General features: G+C 40.7%; 2 protein-coding genes across 2 annotated transcripts in view; both read left to right on the top strand.

The window, feature by feature from the left end:
- USP6NL (USP6 N-terminal like) overlaps nt 1-17,430 on the top strand; it is a 681,049-nt gene that overhangs the window by 206,272 nt on the left and 457,347 nt on the right. The gene's annotated exons all lie outside the window — the stretch shown is intronic.
- The window catches only part of IRAG2 (inositol 1,4,5-triphosphate receptor associated 2), a 48,457-nt gene continuing 41,565 nt past the window's right edge, over nt 10,539-17,430 (top strand). The window contains exons 1-4 of the mRNA XM_042469869.1: nt 10,539-10,656; nt 11,570-11,648; nt 12,381-12,539; nt 14,757-14,874. Coding sequence (XP_042325803.1) covers nt 11,584-11,648; nt 12,381-12,539; nt 14,757-14,874 — 342 coding nt within the window. The 5' untranslated portion in view covers nt 10,539-10,656; nt 11,570-11,583. The remainder of the gene's footprint in view (nt 10,657-11,569; nt 11,649-12,380; nt 12,540-14,756; nt 14,875-17,430) is intronic.

The raw sequence follows: 17,430 nt of genomic DNA, 5'->3' as shown, positions 1-17,430 counted from the left end.
TGGTATGATGTTGACAAGCTCAAAACTCTAATTTCTAGTTTTGGTTTTTCCCTCTGTTGCTCTAGTCTTGGTGTATTCAGAGACAGTTATGTTGGCTGAGCTACCAGGCCTAGCTGGAATAATGATTTCTCTCAATACCTGCCTTTGTACTTTAATACCTATATTGCTTTGGGTGTTTTCTTTAAATCATTTTCACCCTTTTAGGCCAAATAATCCAAATTTATAAAGATGGTCCCTGTTTGTTTGGTCTTTTAACCTTTTGGAGATAATCATGTTAAAATATTGTAAAATGTTGCTTGTGAAAATTGTTATTCTTGTTTGTTGCTGCCATTATTTAAGCTTGTATCCTGCCCTTCCTTCCAATACTGTGACAAGGATTTAACTAATTTCCAGTGTTTCTCCCAGTAAAATTTCACAATGAGGACAAGTGCTGTCTTTAGGATTAGGTCTGGGGGCAGAACTGCAAGGGATCACTGACGATGTTGATTAGGGGATTCTAGGAGCTATAGTCCAAATGAAATCTTCTGAGTTCTATACACATTGCCATATAAAGATGGTGCAAGGATCATTAAAGCCAAGGGTCTAATATTTATCTAATTGTATTATTGGTAGATGATAGTGTCTCAAATAGGAGTGCATGTAACTCTACATCCAGGGATATCAAGCTATAAAGAACAGTCTTGGCTGTTTCTATTTGTCATAGAATTGCAGAATTGGAAGATACACCAAAGGTTATCTAGTCTGATCCCTTGGAAGTGCAGAAATCCATAGATGAATGCAAGTTTAGTCTAAAGTGTCTCTTTGGGTGCGGTCTTGGGGAAAAATTCCTTTCCCATTACCTTTTCCGTCATGGACTTGAAGGCCACATCTTGTAGTATGCAACCTGCGATTTCAGCTATAGGTGAAATTTTTGAACTGTATACTAATAACAGATTCTAGGACACTGTCTTGTTTCTTCCCCTGCCCTTGCATTTCCTTTAACAAAAGAACAAACATCTTCTTGTCTTTTGAAATTACGCAGGACCTTATTATGAAGCTGAAAAGGGCTCAGAATACAGCCTTAATCATATAAAAGCTGACATGTAAAGTAAGCAATGAGACAACTCATACTCCTAGGACTGAAAATGTAAATGCAGTAACTTCCAAAGTCTGAGCCTGCAAGCAGTTGCTTTTGTGGGTGGTTGGGAAGGAAGAATATTTGAATGCAGTATGGTCTGAAGGACTGACAGACATGGCAGGACTTTTTCAGTGGTGATGTTCAGCTCTACTTCTTCCTGTCACCTGATGCTGTGAAAGTGCTAGAGCAGTGTGTGAATGCTATAAAGGCCTGGATGATGCCCAATAAATTGAAGCTTCAATTCATTCAGGCTTCATTAAGATACTATATATAACAGCAGTTCTGAAGGAATTGCAGTGGTGACCAATTCACTTGCAGTCTGAATGCAAGGTGCTGAGTGATAATATTCAAAGTCCTAAATGGCTGTGGAATCCCACCCCCCACCCCCGAATCATGATTTTCTTATTGGCTCCAATGCTGGGATCATTTCAGCACCAAGTAAAAACTTGATTTTTCATCAAAGCTTTCAGGATGCAGATGTCTAACTGATTTTTATCCAGGCTGCAGATGTCAAATAGTTGCATTATTTAAAACTGCTTTAACCAGTTTTAAATTGTTTAGCAGGATATAAGTACTTTAATAAATAAATAAGAGCTTAAAGGGGTCCTCAAATTAGTGAGGAGGATTAAATCTGTGGTCTCTGAATGAGCCCTTTTTCTTTGTCTAGATAATTTCCAAAAGGAATGGGCAAGATGGCCTCTGAAAGCCATCACAGAAAACGCCATCATCACCCGGTGGATAGTCTTTGCCGGAAGCTCCAAGCTATTAACATGATGGACCAGGCCTCCAACCCAGCTCTGCAGATTCCAAAGTTCCAGTCCAAGAACTTTGACAGCCCACAGTGCAATGTGAGGAAAAACTTGGAGGAGATCTTGAAGAAAAGGACCTTGAAAATGAGCGACAGTGACAGCACTGTGGGCAATGACACTTATTTGCTAAGCCCTTTCACCGACAACAACAGTCCTTTCCCGTGCCCACCTGTGGCAACGCCGACTCACAGACGGGTCTCTGATATCCGCTCAGAGACTTTTTCAAACAGTAAAAATAAAGAAAAGGCCAGCAAACCATGGCTTCTGATAGGACAAATGGGGAGTGGTTCACCATGCCTTTTCAGACAGGGTGTACCAGGCTCTGCTCAGTTGTGTGGCACCACCAGTACAGAACAAAAGAGTAATTCTTTTCAGGAATATAGCTATTTGACATCCAGTCCTGACTTGTCTACCCAGGAACCAAAGTCTGCTCACTCTGTGTTCCAGTCTCCTCTCAGCCAAAGGCTCTTTTTGGGTAAGGGCAAAGGTAAGAGAACCATGCATTCCTCATTCAAGGACGTACTAGCTATAGGGGGTTAGAAGTCGGCCTCTTTTGTCAGTTGAACAAGATGTCTACTAACAATCTGTGTTTATGCTGTCTTGAGTCACAGATGGCAAGAGCCATCTGGACCTCCACCATGCAGGAATATACAATTAAAGTGCTCCTGAGAGCCCACTATCCAACTTTTATTTTAAAACCTCCAGAGGAGAGTCCATCAACCCTACGACTTTTCCTTTTTAATTTATTGAACTTACATCTAAACAAGGTATTCAAGGTAGTTAAAAGAAACTCATGGTGGCAGGGGAAAAATACATAAAGACCTGCATTCCAATTTCTGTTACCAGTAGAGCAGACCCATTGAATCTACATGGCTTACATAGTTGCCTATTTACCATTTTTTCAGTTGATTCCATGGTCCTAATCTGTTCAGGATAAATGACTGAATTTTGGCTAAAAATTGTTATGTACAATCAAGTTGGCTTCGATTTATGGTAATGGTAAGTGTGTGAAACCTTCAAGAGATCCTTTGAGCCCTGCTCAGGTCTTGCAGCCTCAGGGCTCTGACTCCTTTACTGTAATCTCACCTTCCTTTTTTTTTTTACTGCTTTCCCCTTTCCCCAGCATTATTGTCTATTCCAACAAGTCTTCTGTTGTCATGTCCAAAGTGTGATACTGTATATACTCATGTATAAGTCTAGAAATTTTAGTCAAAAACTTGACCCCAAAAACCTAGGTCGACTTATCCATGGGTCAATGTAAATACTATAGCTCTTACTAAAAAGAGACCCATCCCTGGTGAAAAGCAAGAGTGAAATCGGTCCTGGAAGCACTGGTCTCTCTCTGCTCTCATTTCCATTCATCCGTGTGAGCCAAAACCATTATGCCTGCCAGAATTTTGTAGGTTCTTTGGCATTGTTTTCCTTTGCTTCATCATTTAGATCCTTTGTTACATGTCCCTAAGTTTTACCCTTGACCTATCCAAGGGTCATATCAAAATCCATAATTTTGCCCCCAAAACCTGTCCTCGACTTATACACGAGGTCGACTTATAGTCAAGTATATACAATAGTCTCCATTTAGTTATTTGGGCATCCAAGAAGAGTTCAGACTTGATTGACTCTTGGACTCATTTATTCTTCTTTTGGCTTTTTTTCTGGTATCGTTGTATTGTTAACTGCTGTCAAGTTGAACTCAATTTATGGATGCATGAGACACCTCCAAGTCACCCTATCATCAACAGTACTGCTCAGGTCTTGCATACTAAAGGGCTATACAGTCAGGAGAAGGTGGCATGAAGCTGCCTTTTTCAAAAAGAACTGGGTAAAAACTGCTTCTTTTTAATGCCGCTTTTTCCTGGATATGGCACGAACGTGGTGCGTTCCTGCTGGCCTTTAGGCGTGTGTCATCTAAATGCCACACCTTCATGCCATAATGAACGCACCTCTTTTTGCTCATCTGTATAGCCCCCAATGGCTATGACTTCCTTGATCGAGTTAATCCGTCAGAAATGTGGTCTTCCTCTTTTCTTGTTGCCTTCTACCTTACTAAAGTACTGTCTATTCTAGTGAGTCATGTCTTCTCATATGTCCAAAGTACAGTGCTCCCTCGGGTTACGAAATTAATTCGTTCCGCGGCTAATTTCGTAACCCGAAAAACCTTCGTAACCTGAATTGCCATAGGCGCTAATGGAAAAAAAGCCGCGGCTCTGCCGCGGCTCCATTGAAAACAGCGCCGAGGTTTTTTCGTAACCCAAAAAAACCTTCGTAAGCCGAAACAATAAATCCCTATGGGATTTTTTCGTATCCCGAAAAATTCGTAAGCTGGGTAATTCGTATCCCGGGGTACCACTGTACAGCATTCTCAATTTAGTCATCTTGGCTTCTAGAGAGAATTCAGGCTTGATTTGCTCTGGAGCTCAATTATTTCTCTTTTTAGCAGTCCACAGTATCCACAGAACTCTTCTCTAGTACATTTCAAATGAGTTTATTTTCTTCCTATCATCGTTCTTCCTATCTTATTTTCTTCCTATCATAGAACACAGTTTTTCCAATGAATTGGTGTCCCTCTCCCCCTGTGTCAACTTTCTTCCTTGTCCAGCTCTCATATTCATACACAGATGTTGCAGCTATCCTGTTGCACATGATCCTAACTGAAATACATTAAACAAAAATACATTTTGAAATTGTACCAGGTGTTTAGACTGGTACAAAGGAGATCTGATGCAAATGTTTAGTGTTCTGGAGCTACCCAGCCAGCCATGTCCTCCACCTCGATACTCTATTGCATTTATTTTGTTAAGACTCCTCTTATGAATATGGTTATGGTGACTTTCTGTTGTTGTTTTACCTATTTCAGTGGTGGGAAGTCTGTGGCTGTCCAGATGTTGCTGGACTCTCGGCCCAAGCCAGCACTGCCTATGATAAGGATAATGGGAACTGGAGTCCCACAATATCTGAAGGAACATCCCCACACCAGACTAATCTTTGTTAATACATGTATTGCATTTTTCTTGCATTGTTTTTACCTATTACTAGAAGCTATTTTGCAACAGTTTCTTCAAATTTTGGTGTGAATACTTAAAACACAGACCACAGAAGGAATATAAAGTTTTAATAGGGAGAAGAACAGCAGATGAAGAAAAGAAGGATAATAGCAAAGCTTGGGAAGTTACTTTTTCATAAGTAGTACATTGTTCGTACATATTATAATGTTAAAAGGTAATTCTTCTATTAAGTGTTATTTTTTCATTTAAAAACAGACTTGGTAAGAGAATGACACGAAAACTGAAAAATCCTCTCAAAATTCTTCTGAAAATGCATTTTAAAAGCAAACTTGGAAAGTAACTAACATTTTACTCATACTAGAGGAGTCCCCATTTGCTATGTTTCTTTTTAAATGTAGCATGCTATGCCCTAATTCTCAGAAAAGCAGTACAGTGGTGCCTCGGGTTACGAAAATAATTCGTTCCGCGGCCGCTTTCGTAACCCGAAAAGCCTTCGTAAGCCGAAAACCCATAGGCGCTAATGGGGAAAAAGCCGCGGCTCCGCCGCGGCTCCATTTAAAATAGCGCCGGAGTTTTTTCGTAACCCGAAAAAACTTTCATAACCTGAAACAATAAATCCCTATGGGATTTTTTCGTATCCCGAAAAATTCGTAACCTGGGTATTTCGTATCCCGAGGTACCACTGTAACTTGTAATAGCTAAGTAACTAAGACCCCATACAGACAGGCCAAAATAAAGCTGCTTTGGGTCACTTTGGAGGTATGCTGTTTAAATGATGCGTGTGTCCTAAGAGTCCAGAAGCCACACCAAAGCCATGCTCCAGTCTTAAGGCGCAGCTTCCGGACTCTTAGGACACACGCATAATTTAAACAGCATACCTCCAAAGTGACCTGAAATAGCTTTATTTTCCCCTGTCTGTACAGGCCCTTGGGTCCAAAACACACTGCAGAAATAATCCATCTTGAGACTGCTTTAACTGCCCTGGCTTGATGCTAGGGAATTCTGGGAACTGAAGGTTTGTGAGCCATTTAGCTTTCTCTGTCACAGAGCTCTGGTGCCACAACAAACTACAATTCCCAGGATTTCCTAGCACTCAGCCAGGCAGTCCAGGGCCCCATTCAGACTGGCATCAAAGATCTGTAAGGAACTGGGCTGATTCGGATGCCCCTCCCCAGAATCTCTCCGTTAGCGAGTGCCCACTACAAAAAGAGGGGCATTTTAAATCAAATGCATATTGTGCCTGCTGTCAAAGCTGCCTGCAGTCAATCAAGCGATCGTCATGGTGACGTTTTGCAGGGGCATCGGAAGTGTCCTCCCCCCTCATTTTTTTTAAAGAGCTATGCACAAAATGCCCCAAAGTGTCATTTTTTAAAAAACCTCTTTTTTGTGTGTTGTGTGTATATGTGGGCATTTGGGTCAGATCTGCACCTGTCCCCATTTTCAATCCCATGCAAGCTAATGCATCCCCCACTCCTTGCCACCACCACCCCAGAATGCCTCTTACACATGTAATAATAATAATAATAATAATAATAATAATAATAATAATAAATTCCTCACCTCGGAAATGCCAGAAAAAGATGCAATTGCCCTGCATTTTATTTTTTGCTTTTAAAAGCAATTCAGGGCTGCCTCTGAATTCAGTAGCAAAAGCATGTATCATTTTGTCTAATTGACAAGAGCAAAAAATGTAACATTCGAATTGTAAGTCTAACCCTTTGCAACATTTGTAACATTTGCATTCCCAACATTTCCCCTTTGCTGGAAGTGAGCAGATGAAAGGGAAAGTGCACAAGCTGCTAGCCCTGCTCTATCTGCCTCAAGAAAAAAAATCATGTGCATATTTGGTCAAAAATAATCCCCCAGCTTGGACCCACAGCCCTACTTCCCTGGGCAATCCTCCTTCCTTCCGACCCTCACCTCCCTTTGAGCTTTCTCCACTACCCCCCACCTCCCTCTGACAATAATCCAGGAGCAAGAGGAAATGAAAGTAGAACAAGCAGCCTGATTTCCCTACATGCCCCAGCGTAGCCCCACAACCCAATTCCCTCTGGAAATCCTCCTCCTCCTCCTTGCTTCCTTCAGACCCTCTCCTTCCTCGGGGATGCCCATTGATACTATCCCCCAGCTCCTTCATCCTCCTCCTCCTCCTCCTGCTCCGTTTTAGGATCCCCTCCATGGCTCACTTCCTCCCATGGCCCCTTTCTCCTCCTCCTCCTCCTCCTCTCCTCCCCATCATCACTTCCCCCCCCCACCTCTCTCTGACAGCCCTCTGCAGCCCAAAAGTCACCCCTGATTTCCCCCTTTCCTCCTGTCACCCTTTGCATCCAGATTCCCCTTTTCTCGGCTCTTTCCTCCTCCTCCTCCCCCCTCCCTTCTGATGATGGGAGGGAATGCTCTGACCTCTGCCCGCCCCCTGACCCTAATCCCTCCCTAAATTTGCCCCGATCATGATCGAGGGCAAGTTCAAATTTCATGCAACCTGGGTCTTTTGAGAAAAGACAGATTTTAGCCCGAATTTAGATATCCCAGTGTAAAGGACATTTCCTTGTGCAAGCCCTGACATGGATTGTGACAGAATCGGGCCCAATATGAACTTCACGTGGAAGAATTGCTTTCAAACCCAGTTTTTAATGTATTCTAAATGGCCTCCAAGAGATCTCAACCTGGATTATTTCTGCAGTGTTTTTGGACCTTGGTTACTTTCAGTTCATTACTTCCTACATCTGTGTATCAGTGAGATCCTCATTGGTTCTTACAGTATTTAATACCTTTTAATTTTTTGAAAAATTAACTTGGTTGGATTAGCTGCAACTTCTGTTTCAGCTTTAATAGAAAACCTGAAGATGATATATCATGACTTAAAGTCAACTTGTTTTAAATCTTCCAAGAATGCTAGGAGAACAATCCACCTACCACCGTCCTTTCTCCTTGCAGAATGGAAACTGCCAGTAGAAACCAGAAGTGATGAAGATTCTGACGTAAGCCTGATCTGTGAAGAAGATCTATTGACGACAATGTTCTCTGCATGTGACGTGGAAAGAAGAGGTTTTTTTACAGTCCCTTCTGTAGTTGTTAGAAACTTTCCAAAGAAAGGCTAAGTGCCATTTCATACTTGACATTCGTATTGACTCTAGTGCAGGGATAAGATATGTCTGTAAACCAATGGTTGAATTCCAGTTTGGGAAGAGGAGAGTCACAACCCAAGAATAGTCAATGATGGCTAGCGGTTGCCATGCTGGGGGTGGTGAATTTATTTCAGGTTTAGTCCATAAAAGGTGCTGAATCTATTATGAAGATATGGTTAGTATCTTGGGTACAAACTTCAAAGTTCCACCTAAAACCTGAATTGGATTTGCTGGGCCACTGAGATGGGATCCATCAGAAGATGGGACTAAGGATAATGAGGAAGATCAAAGCAAAGGGCCAAGTGTAATCCTTATACTTTGGCAAAGCATACAAGGCACAGTTCAATTTTAGGTATAGCTACTCAGGGGTTAGACCCCAATGCAACAACTGCATAGGCTATAGAGGAGAGCTCAGTTCATACAGCAGCTTCTGAGACTCCAAATAACATCTTACTGCTGGTCGCTGAGTGTGTGAACCCCACACTGGTTGCATCTGCACTGTAGAAATAATCCAGTTTGACACCATTTAACTAACATGACTGAATGCTATAGAATTCTGGAAATTTGTTTCTTGTGACACCAAAGCCCTCTGTCTGAGAAGGAAGAAGTTCTAGGAATTCCATAGCATTGAGCTGTGACTGTTAAAGTGGTGTCAAACTGGATTATTTCTGCAGTGTGGATGCAGCCTTTGCAAAATATTCCTCCTCCTGATTTTCAGCATGCTCTAGCGGTCCTTATTTTTCAGACCCATGCTGAAAAATTACCTATTTTTGCAAGCCTTTCCTATGTTGTCCAACCTATTCTGTATTTCTATGGATACTTTTAGCATTATAGTTAGATTCTTTACACTGTTCCTGGCTTGGGTATTTTATTGTTGTGAAATCTTTCTCATTTGTTAATATTTTCAAATAAGTAAATAATATACATGTAAAAGGATTCTCTATGTATATTATCTATGCTCAAAGGTTTAGACAGCTGAACAAAACCTGATATTATTCATATAGCAGGAGCAGTCAACCATCGGAGGACACATTAACACAAGAAACCTTGGACAGATGCATCTGCCCATTATATCCCCTTTTTAAAAATCACATTTTTGTCCCACGTTCCACCAGGTTGTGTGGAGGGAATTTTTGCTATATTTTTGTCCACCTTTTTGCAAGAAGTGACCAGGGATCCATTCCTATTCACTTTATGGGGAGAGACAGATAAGAGATGATGATGATAATGATGATTGCTGCTCATTGCCCACTCTTGCTGCACCTACATAAGTAGGCCCTCAATATTTTTGTGGAATTCCTTTCTAAACTCTAAAACTCTAAACCCAAATGGTTTGATTCTAGTGTGAATTGTCACTGCATTTCTTAGGAAAAGTGGCTGTTTCCAAATTAGTTGACTTCCTGAGGTACACAACAAGCCGGGGGTCAGAAGACAGCAGTCTGGAAGAACTGTGTAACATGCTTGATCCTGAACAAAAGGACATTTCTATGGACTTGGAAACTTATCATGCCATCATGAAGGAATGGATTGAAGACTGCCGAAGAAACTGGTAGTTAAAACATCTTGCTGTCTTTTTCTGACAATATATATAGTGCTGATGCACACCTTAGAAATGCTTCTACCATCTGTTGAATGAGTTGTCACTTTGTGAGGACATTAATTTGTCTGTAGCTTGTTTTATGTTTTAATCTACCGTTATTATCTTAAAGTCTCTCTCTCTGTCTGAATGCATTTAAAATATTTTCCTGGATGTTGCATGTATTCCTCTTTTTTAACCATATCTGGAAATAAAGTGAGGGCCATAGAGTAGAGAGAAGGCATGAAGGAATGCACGGGAATTTGTGTGTCCCTCAAACATTTATTGGAATCCAACATCCATCATGTTGGATGTTGGCAAATTGTCATGATAGATGAGACATGAAATTCTGCAACATTTGGAAGGCTATAATTCCTCCACCAGCACTAGTATACCCTTCAACTGTTCCAGTTTGTTAAGGACAGTCCAGGTAAACCCTTTTAATTTGTTCAGCTGCTTTTGAAATGACCCAGGCTTTTTGTTGTTGTTTTCTTCCACTCTCCCCCTTTGTCTTCAGCTTTCTTCAGTTACTACAAATAGAGTTGAAAAGGCAATAGTAGTTTGTATTCAAATAACTCTGCAGGATTGAGAGGAGAAGACAGGGCAGAATCTTGCCCTTCGCAGTAGGCTGAAGCAAAAGCAAATGGCAAAAAAATTGGGCAAAAAATTGATTTTTTCTTTTCTTTTTGCAAGAACAGTGTGGGATGTGTGGCATTCCAAAGTCTGCTGCCAGACTAATGCTAGGCTTCCACAGTTGCTTACCCTTGGCCTAAATTGAATTGTTAATCTCAACCAGAGTAAACACATTGAATCAATGGAAACTTTGTAAGTCAACAGTGATGTCAGTTCCATTGATTCAGTGCTCCTATATGTGTTGGGACTAACAATTGATTTTAGGTCTGTATTTTTGAACATATTAACATCAAATCTCTTTTCTTCCTCTTCTCCCTCTGCCTCCACCAATCACTACCCAGGAATGAATCACCTATTACAGAAACAACTCCAGATGGCACTCTAGGAGGTATGAAACTTAATATATATTATGGAAAATTAAGCCATCATTCCTATAGTATCAAGTTTCTTCACCTTTGAGTAGTTCACAACCCACTCTTATGACACTTTTCCTTAGGGTCTATTCAATCTTGATTCTTGACATCAGTGGGAACTGGTGGTTTCTATTTCATTGGGGTGATGAATCCATTCTGGGTTTTAGTGTGAACATGAAGGGAGATAACAAAGCTGCCCAACCTGTTTTGAAGAGAAGACTCAGCACCTTAGGGAGCTTCTTTGAATCTCGGGCAGAAACCCAGAACAGTTGCCCCATTGATATAAAAGCCACTAGCTGCCATTGCTTGATATGATCAGTATGGGTAATAAAGTGAATATTTGCATGGTGATAGAAATTGTTGCAAGGGGGTGGATGTACTTTGGCACGGTTTGCAAATAACTGGTATGTAGGGATAAAGTAAAGAGAATGAATGGAGATGTAAAGAAAATGCACTGAAAGGGGACTCTAACACAATATAGAATTATAACGCAGTGATTCCACTCCCTGGTTGCATCCTTTGGGATCCTGGTGTTTGTATTTTGCTGAGGCACTAGAGCTTTCTGGCTGAGAATTAGGAACAAGCCTCCCTAAACTGCAGATTCCAAGATCCTTCTGGTTGGGACTAAGGCAGTTAAAGTGGAAGTATAATGCTATAATAGTGTAATGTGGAAGAAGGAATTTTCACTTATGGTGCTAGAGAATTGATATGAGAGAACATTCAGTGTTTAGCTTTGAGATGACCAGAGGCATGAGTGGAGGTATTCTCAGAGGAATAGTTAAAGATGTCATGGGGTTTGACAAGGCTAGGAAGACGTGGCAATACTATATACAAATGTAAAAAGACTTGTCTGTCCCTTGACCTACATCTGAAAAACTTTTATTGCAGCTAAAAGGACTCCCATGAGGATGAATGTAACATCTGGAAGCCTAGAAGCACTTGGTGGAGATGTGTCTAGAGGAGACCTGTGAGCACTCTTTTTTCTAAAGAACCAAACAAATGCAATAACTAGCAAATGTGTAACAAAAATAAAAGACTAAAACAAAAACAAAAGACTAAAATAAAAAACAAGTGCACACACTCACCTCAATTGAAACATCTTGGTTATATGCCACCTTCAGTATCTTGTCTTTGAGCTTCTTCTAAGAAACCTACTAAATCTTTACTATTACATGTTTGTTGGTCCTTACACTGTGTGGCAGATTGGAGATATGTTCATTAAATCACCAACATAGTAATTTGTTTTTAAAGAAGTTGGCTTCTTTAAGATGCTGACTGGTCACTCCTATAAGTTCATCTGTTGGGAAGCTTCCTGAATTAGTTATGTTGACAAAAGTATTCTGAAAGCATACCTTCATTTTCAGAAAATCATGAGTGCTCTGTCTTCATAATCACAACTATTCCTCCATTAAAATAGGATGATTTTTGAACATAATCCCTGGGAGTTTTATCCCATGAACGCATCTTGGTAAGAAAAATATAGAAGAGTGACACATAGGTAAGATCTGGTGATGAAAGGTATTATTTGGAGCTACCCACAACTCCTCCAGCTGATCCTCCCCATCATCAGAAATATGGATAAAGGAGAAATTGCATTGGATCTAGCAATCAAAACGGCAGTCTATTTCATGGTAGCCTGTTTAGTGGCACTTTATTAAAATGGCACATAAACTGGGCCTTCTATTCTTTGTACTTCCAGGGAAACATCTGATCTGATCACTTGTATAGCAGATCTTCAGTTCAACAATCAAAAACTCCAAGAAGAGAACAGCCAGTTGAAGCAGTCTTTGGATGCCATGGAAGAGACCAACAACAGACTAATGGAAGAGAGTGGGGAACTGCACAGCCAGATAAAAAGGTGGAGCATATTGAATTTAAGTTAAGTCTTGAACTGCTTGAGTTCAGGAATTAATACAGACAGATTTTGTGCTGCTTAATTCCAGAGTGTGTACCTTTCAGAACTCATCTAGATTTGGTTGAAAGTTGAAATCCTGAGCTCTGAAATCTGACTTTGAGGAGGGGAAGTGAGACCCAGTGTGCTGTAGAGATTTGAACATTGGACTATGACTCTGGAGACCAAGGTTCAAATCCTGGCCAGCCATGTAAGCCCACTGGGTGACCCTGGGCAAGTCACACTCTCTCAGCCTCAGAAGATGGCAATGGCAAACCCCCTCTGAAGAAACTTGCCAAGAAAAAGGTTCACCTTAGGTTTGCCATAAGTCGGAAACAACTTGAATGAACACAAAATGAACAAGAGTTTGGAAGCAGTCTCCTTCTCAGATACCTAGAAGTTGTGCATAGCTGTTGTGTCCAGTAGCCACTGATAGGGATGGATTTTATCTTATCTCCATTTAAACTAGTGGCTACTTCTACATCTCATGGAAGCAGCAAGGGCAGTCTCACTTTCATTCTGGAAACAGAACATTTGACTTTAAATAGAAGAACATAGAGCATCATTTATACAAGTCAGGAATTGAGAATCCGGGAAGGAGCCATGCAAAATTTGTTCCAATTGAGATGATTGCATGGGTCTGTCTAGCACTGTGTTGTCTTCATCAGAAGACAATGCAGACCAATGCAGTGCCCAAGATCTTAGATAACAGGCCTGCCAACTAAGCTGTTATACCTGGGAAGTTTGAGATCTTTAATAGACAAAATCATGGTAGACATGACTGCTACTCATGTGGTGGTGGTTGTTGGTGTTGTTGTGTGTGCGCCTTCAAGTCATTTCTGATTTGGCAAGCCTATCGTTGGGTCTTCTAGGGCTGAGAGTACCCAAGGCCACCCAATGGATTTCCATGGCCAAACGGGGAATCGAACCCTGATCTCCAGAATCATAGTCCAACACTCAAACCATTACATCACACTGACTCTCATATGGTTACTATTTGCTGTCTCCGGTTTCAGAGGCAGCATATATCTGAACAATAATGGAAGAGGGCTGTTGCTTTCATGTTGTGGGATTCTCATAGGCATGTGGGTGGCCATTGTGGATGACAGCATGATAGACTAGATTGGCCTATGGTCTGATCCAGCAACATTCATTTTATGTTGTTCAAGATTATGCTTTACCATTGAGGTATGGCCAGTAGCAGCTGGTAGCTTCCCTGAGGCAAGTAATCCATTCTGAACCTAAACAGGCTATTCTAAGTGCTGAAACTGTTTGGAGAATAGGTGGTAGCACCTTGGAATAACTCCTGTACAAAACCCAGCATGGATTTGCCATGATAATGGCACTGATAATGGAAACTACCATCCACCATTGACTATGCTTCCTATATTAGTCAGACCTGTCTCTTTAGGTTGTTACCACACCTTAGATATATTATTTGAGAGGATGATGACTCTGAGAATCCTGCAACCAGCATAAAACAAATAACATTTCCATGCGCTGGCTGCTATTCTGATTCATTGTGGCACACATTCCAATAGCTATTTGTAGTAAATGCACTGTAGAGAACAATTGCTATCATGGCTGTTAGAAATACAAGCAATTTATTCTAGTAATGGGTGCTGCACGTGTTTTCTTCTTTGCACAGTCTCACTGAAGCAACAAAGAGATTACATGGCTATACCTCTACCTCTTGTCAGACCTTAGGCCAGTGGTACTCTAATCAGAGGAGAATCATACAGTTGTAGGACTGTAGACTCCAGCAGTCTTAACTTAGTATAGCTATGTTGGGATTTCCATTCAGTTAAATCTAGATGGCTGCATGGTTCCTATCTGTGCTCTTAAGTAGTGCAGGCCTATCATTTGTTTTGTGTGTGTGTGTGTGTGTGTGTGTGTGTGTGTGTGTGTGTGTGTGTGTGTTTTAATGACGATGTTATTTTGAGGCCCTTTGACACTGTACAATTATAGCACTATGATTCCACTTTAATTGCCATGGCTGCATCATATGGAATCCTGAGGTTTGTAGTTCAGCAAGGCACAAAAGCTCTCTGGCTGAGAATCCTAAATTACCCTTCCCTAAACCACAAATCCCAAGATTCCATAGGTTGTTGCCATGGCAATTAAAGTGGCATCATAGTCCCTCATATTGCTTATAACAGTCTTGACGGCTTTGGTTCTTTTCAGTTTCCAGCAATCTCTCTCTCGAATTAAGGCTCTAAAAGAGGAGTTGGAAGAAGCAAAGAATAACTTCAGTGCTTCTGAAGAAAAAAGATTGAAGATTGCAGCCCAGAATAAACAGCTAGTAGGTGGACTGAGACCATCTCACATACTGATGTTTGTTATGTAAATCTGAGACTTGGGTTTGATTATGATCAAGACTCTTTAGTGTGTAATACTTCCAGTCCCAAACATTTTGGATAAGGGAGACTCAACCTGTCTAAGGATAGATAAAGAACTTTTCCATGCTCCTCCCATCCCTGAAAATTTGTACTCAGTCCCTTTTCTGGTTTATGAAATTCTAATAAGAATACACAGATATTTTCAAACACACACATTTTATCAACACAGGCCAGAAACTTTTTTGGTAAAATGGAAGTAGCCTTTCTTTCTAAACTGGATGGTGTACTCTATCCAGTTCCAGACTCCAGACTCTGTACTGGTATTACACATTACAGAGTCTGGATCATTGAAATTCAAATGCATGTACAATCTGCTACGTATAGAAATATGCTTGGTTTCAAGCATTATAATTTTTATACATAAAATGAAATGCAAGGCTTTGTTTGCATCAAGGTTTTTTTTAACTCAAGACAAATGGAAAAAAATGAACAAATAATCCTTGACATCTAAATAACAAAGTGGAATTCAAGAAAACTATAAATAAATATAATAAATATCAGTCCTTAATTTGCACAAGCTAAACTATTTCATGTAACTGAGAATCAGATATTGATTCTAAAACAAGTAAATCTCTCATATGGTGCATTCATTTGTGTTTCATGCCAGGTTTATAAATGGTGTCAGTGAGCCCAGATGAAAGAGACAGAGGAGAAGCAACCCCATAACCTGGGAACATTTGTCCTAGGCCTCATCTGAATGGACCAAAAGGCCTGTTTCCCATCCATTATGGCATCATCCCCTTTGGATAATGTGTTACTCAAACCCTGGTTCCGGTGCACAGACTGGACAATATCCAGCATGTCCCACTCAAGAACCAGGGCATAACAAAGCTAAAATGAATGAAAATAAGTTGCTTGTTGCTCTGGATCATCCAGCATCATAGCAGTGGCTCTCTGCATGGGCATCCCATTAGACCACCTTGTGCATCCACCACATCTGTGGGTAGCTGAGGTCATAATGAAGATTTTCACACCAGTGCTTACCGTGGGTTAAGCACTGGTAAAGTGCTGGTAAAACATCCCTGAAGTGTGAGGGTGTGAAAGCCAGTCGTGTTTCTGAAGTGTCAGTGAAACGTCCCCTCGCCTCTACCATCCTTGAATCATTTGCGGAGCAGCCATTTCCTATTAACGCAAAGTTCCCATTATTAGGAAATGGCTGCTCTGTGAATGATTCAAGAATGGTAGAGGCGAGGGGGCACTTCATTGATGTTTCAGATGTGCAACCAGCTTTCATACCCTTGCGCTTCAGGGACATCTTACCGGCGTTTAATCCACAGTAAGTACCAGTGTGAAAATCTTCAATGAGGTGCCCAGCATGTGACCCTCGCTGGGTACATCATTCTGACCACATAAATGAGCAACCCATAATGGTGGCAGATGCACCTGATGGCCCAGCACTTGGTGCTGTGCACATAGTCGCTGCAGTGAGGAAATGGATGCTGAGGAAACGGTGGCAGGTCAGGGCAACTGTGGGGCCAGGATACTCTGGGCTGCCCCTGGAGTATCCTCACCAATGTGGACAAGGCCCTAGCCAGCATGGCCAGTGGTCCAAATTCTGGAGGCAGGATGATATGTCTCACATTGAAGTGGTGGGATGAAGACTCCTTTTGGCTTGGGAGGCCAATCAGTAGCATCACTAGCGTTGGTGTTCCCTGTTGCAGTAACTCATGGTGTCACACACACACACACACATTCATCTACTCCCATGCCACACCATACAAAATCCTTAGTCCAGTTTTTTGTGCTAATGTTACTCATACATCGTAATTCCTGTATATCACTGAATGTCATGTTAACAGCAGTGACCTAAACAACTAGCAGAATTAAAATTATACCTTTAATTTATAACATGAGGCACACAGCCTAAATGTATTTACATATACATAGTTTCATGTGATTAAAATGAAAATGTGAGAAAATGTGATGTTTTTAAAGAAAATTTTAAAATAATGTTTTTTAAAAAATTAAAAAAATATTTTTTTAATTTTTAAAAAAGAATTAAATTTTAATTTTTAAATACAATCTTTATTCATCCTTTAAAATTACAAACAAACAAACAGAAAACAGAGATGTTGCTTAAATTAAGCATAATATATATAATACTATGTTATGCATCCCTTCCCCCCTAAAACCTTGATTTAGTTAATACATGTTTTACATAAACTCAGATGTAAATGGTTCTTAATTTCTTTGACTTTAACTTTTTAAATTTTAATTTAAAAAACAACAATGCTGAGGCTTCTAATTTTCCCTCCCACTGAGCCTCATCTCTTCAGCATTTCAGCATGAATGCCACAGCCTAGTGATGCCACTGATGCCAGTGCATTGGGGTGTTCTAATGGCTCTGAATTTGCTCAAAGGAATTAAGAATTCAGTATCCACATGGAGTTTGTTTATATTGACCCTAGGTAATCTATAAATGATGGAAACATCTCTTTGAGTAGCATCACTCTATTTTT

This window comes from Sceloporus undulatus, chromosome 5 (assembly GCF_019175285.1).
Source record: "Sceloporus undulatus isolate JIND9_A2432 ecotype Alabama chromosome 5, SceUnd_v1.1, whole genome shotgun sequence".
Lineage (NCBI taxonomy): Eukaryota > Metazoa > Chordata > Lepidosauria > Squamata > Phrynosomatidae > Sceloporus > Sceloporus undulatus.
The sequence above is the reverse complement of the archived record's forward strand: the minus strand, read 5'-3'. Positions and strand labels throughout refer to the sequence as shown.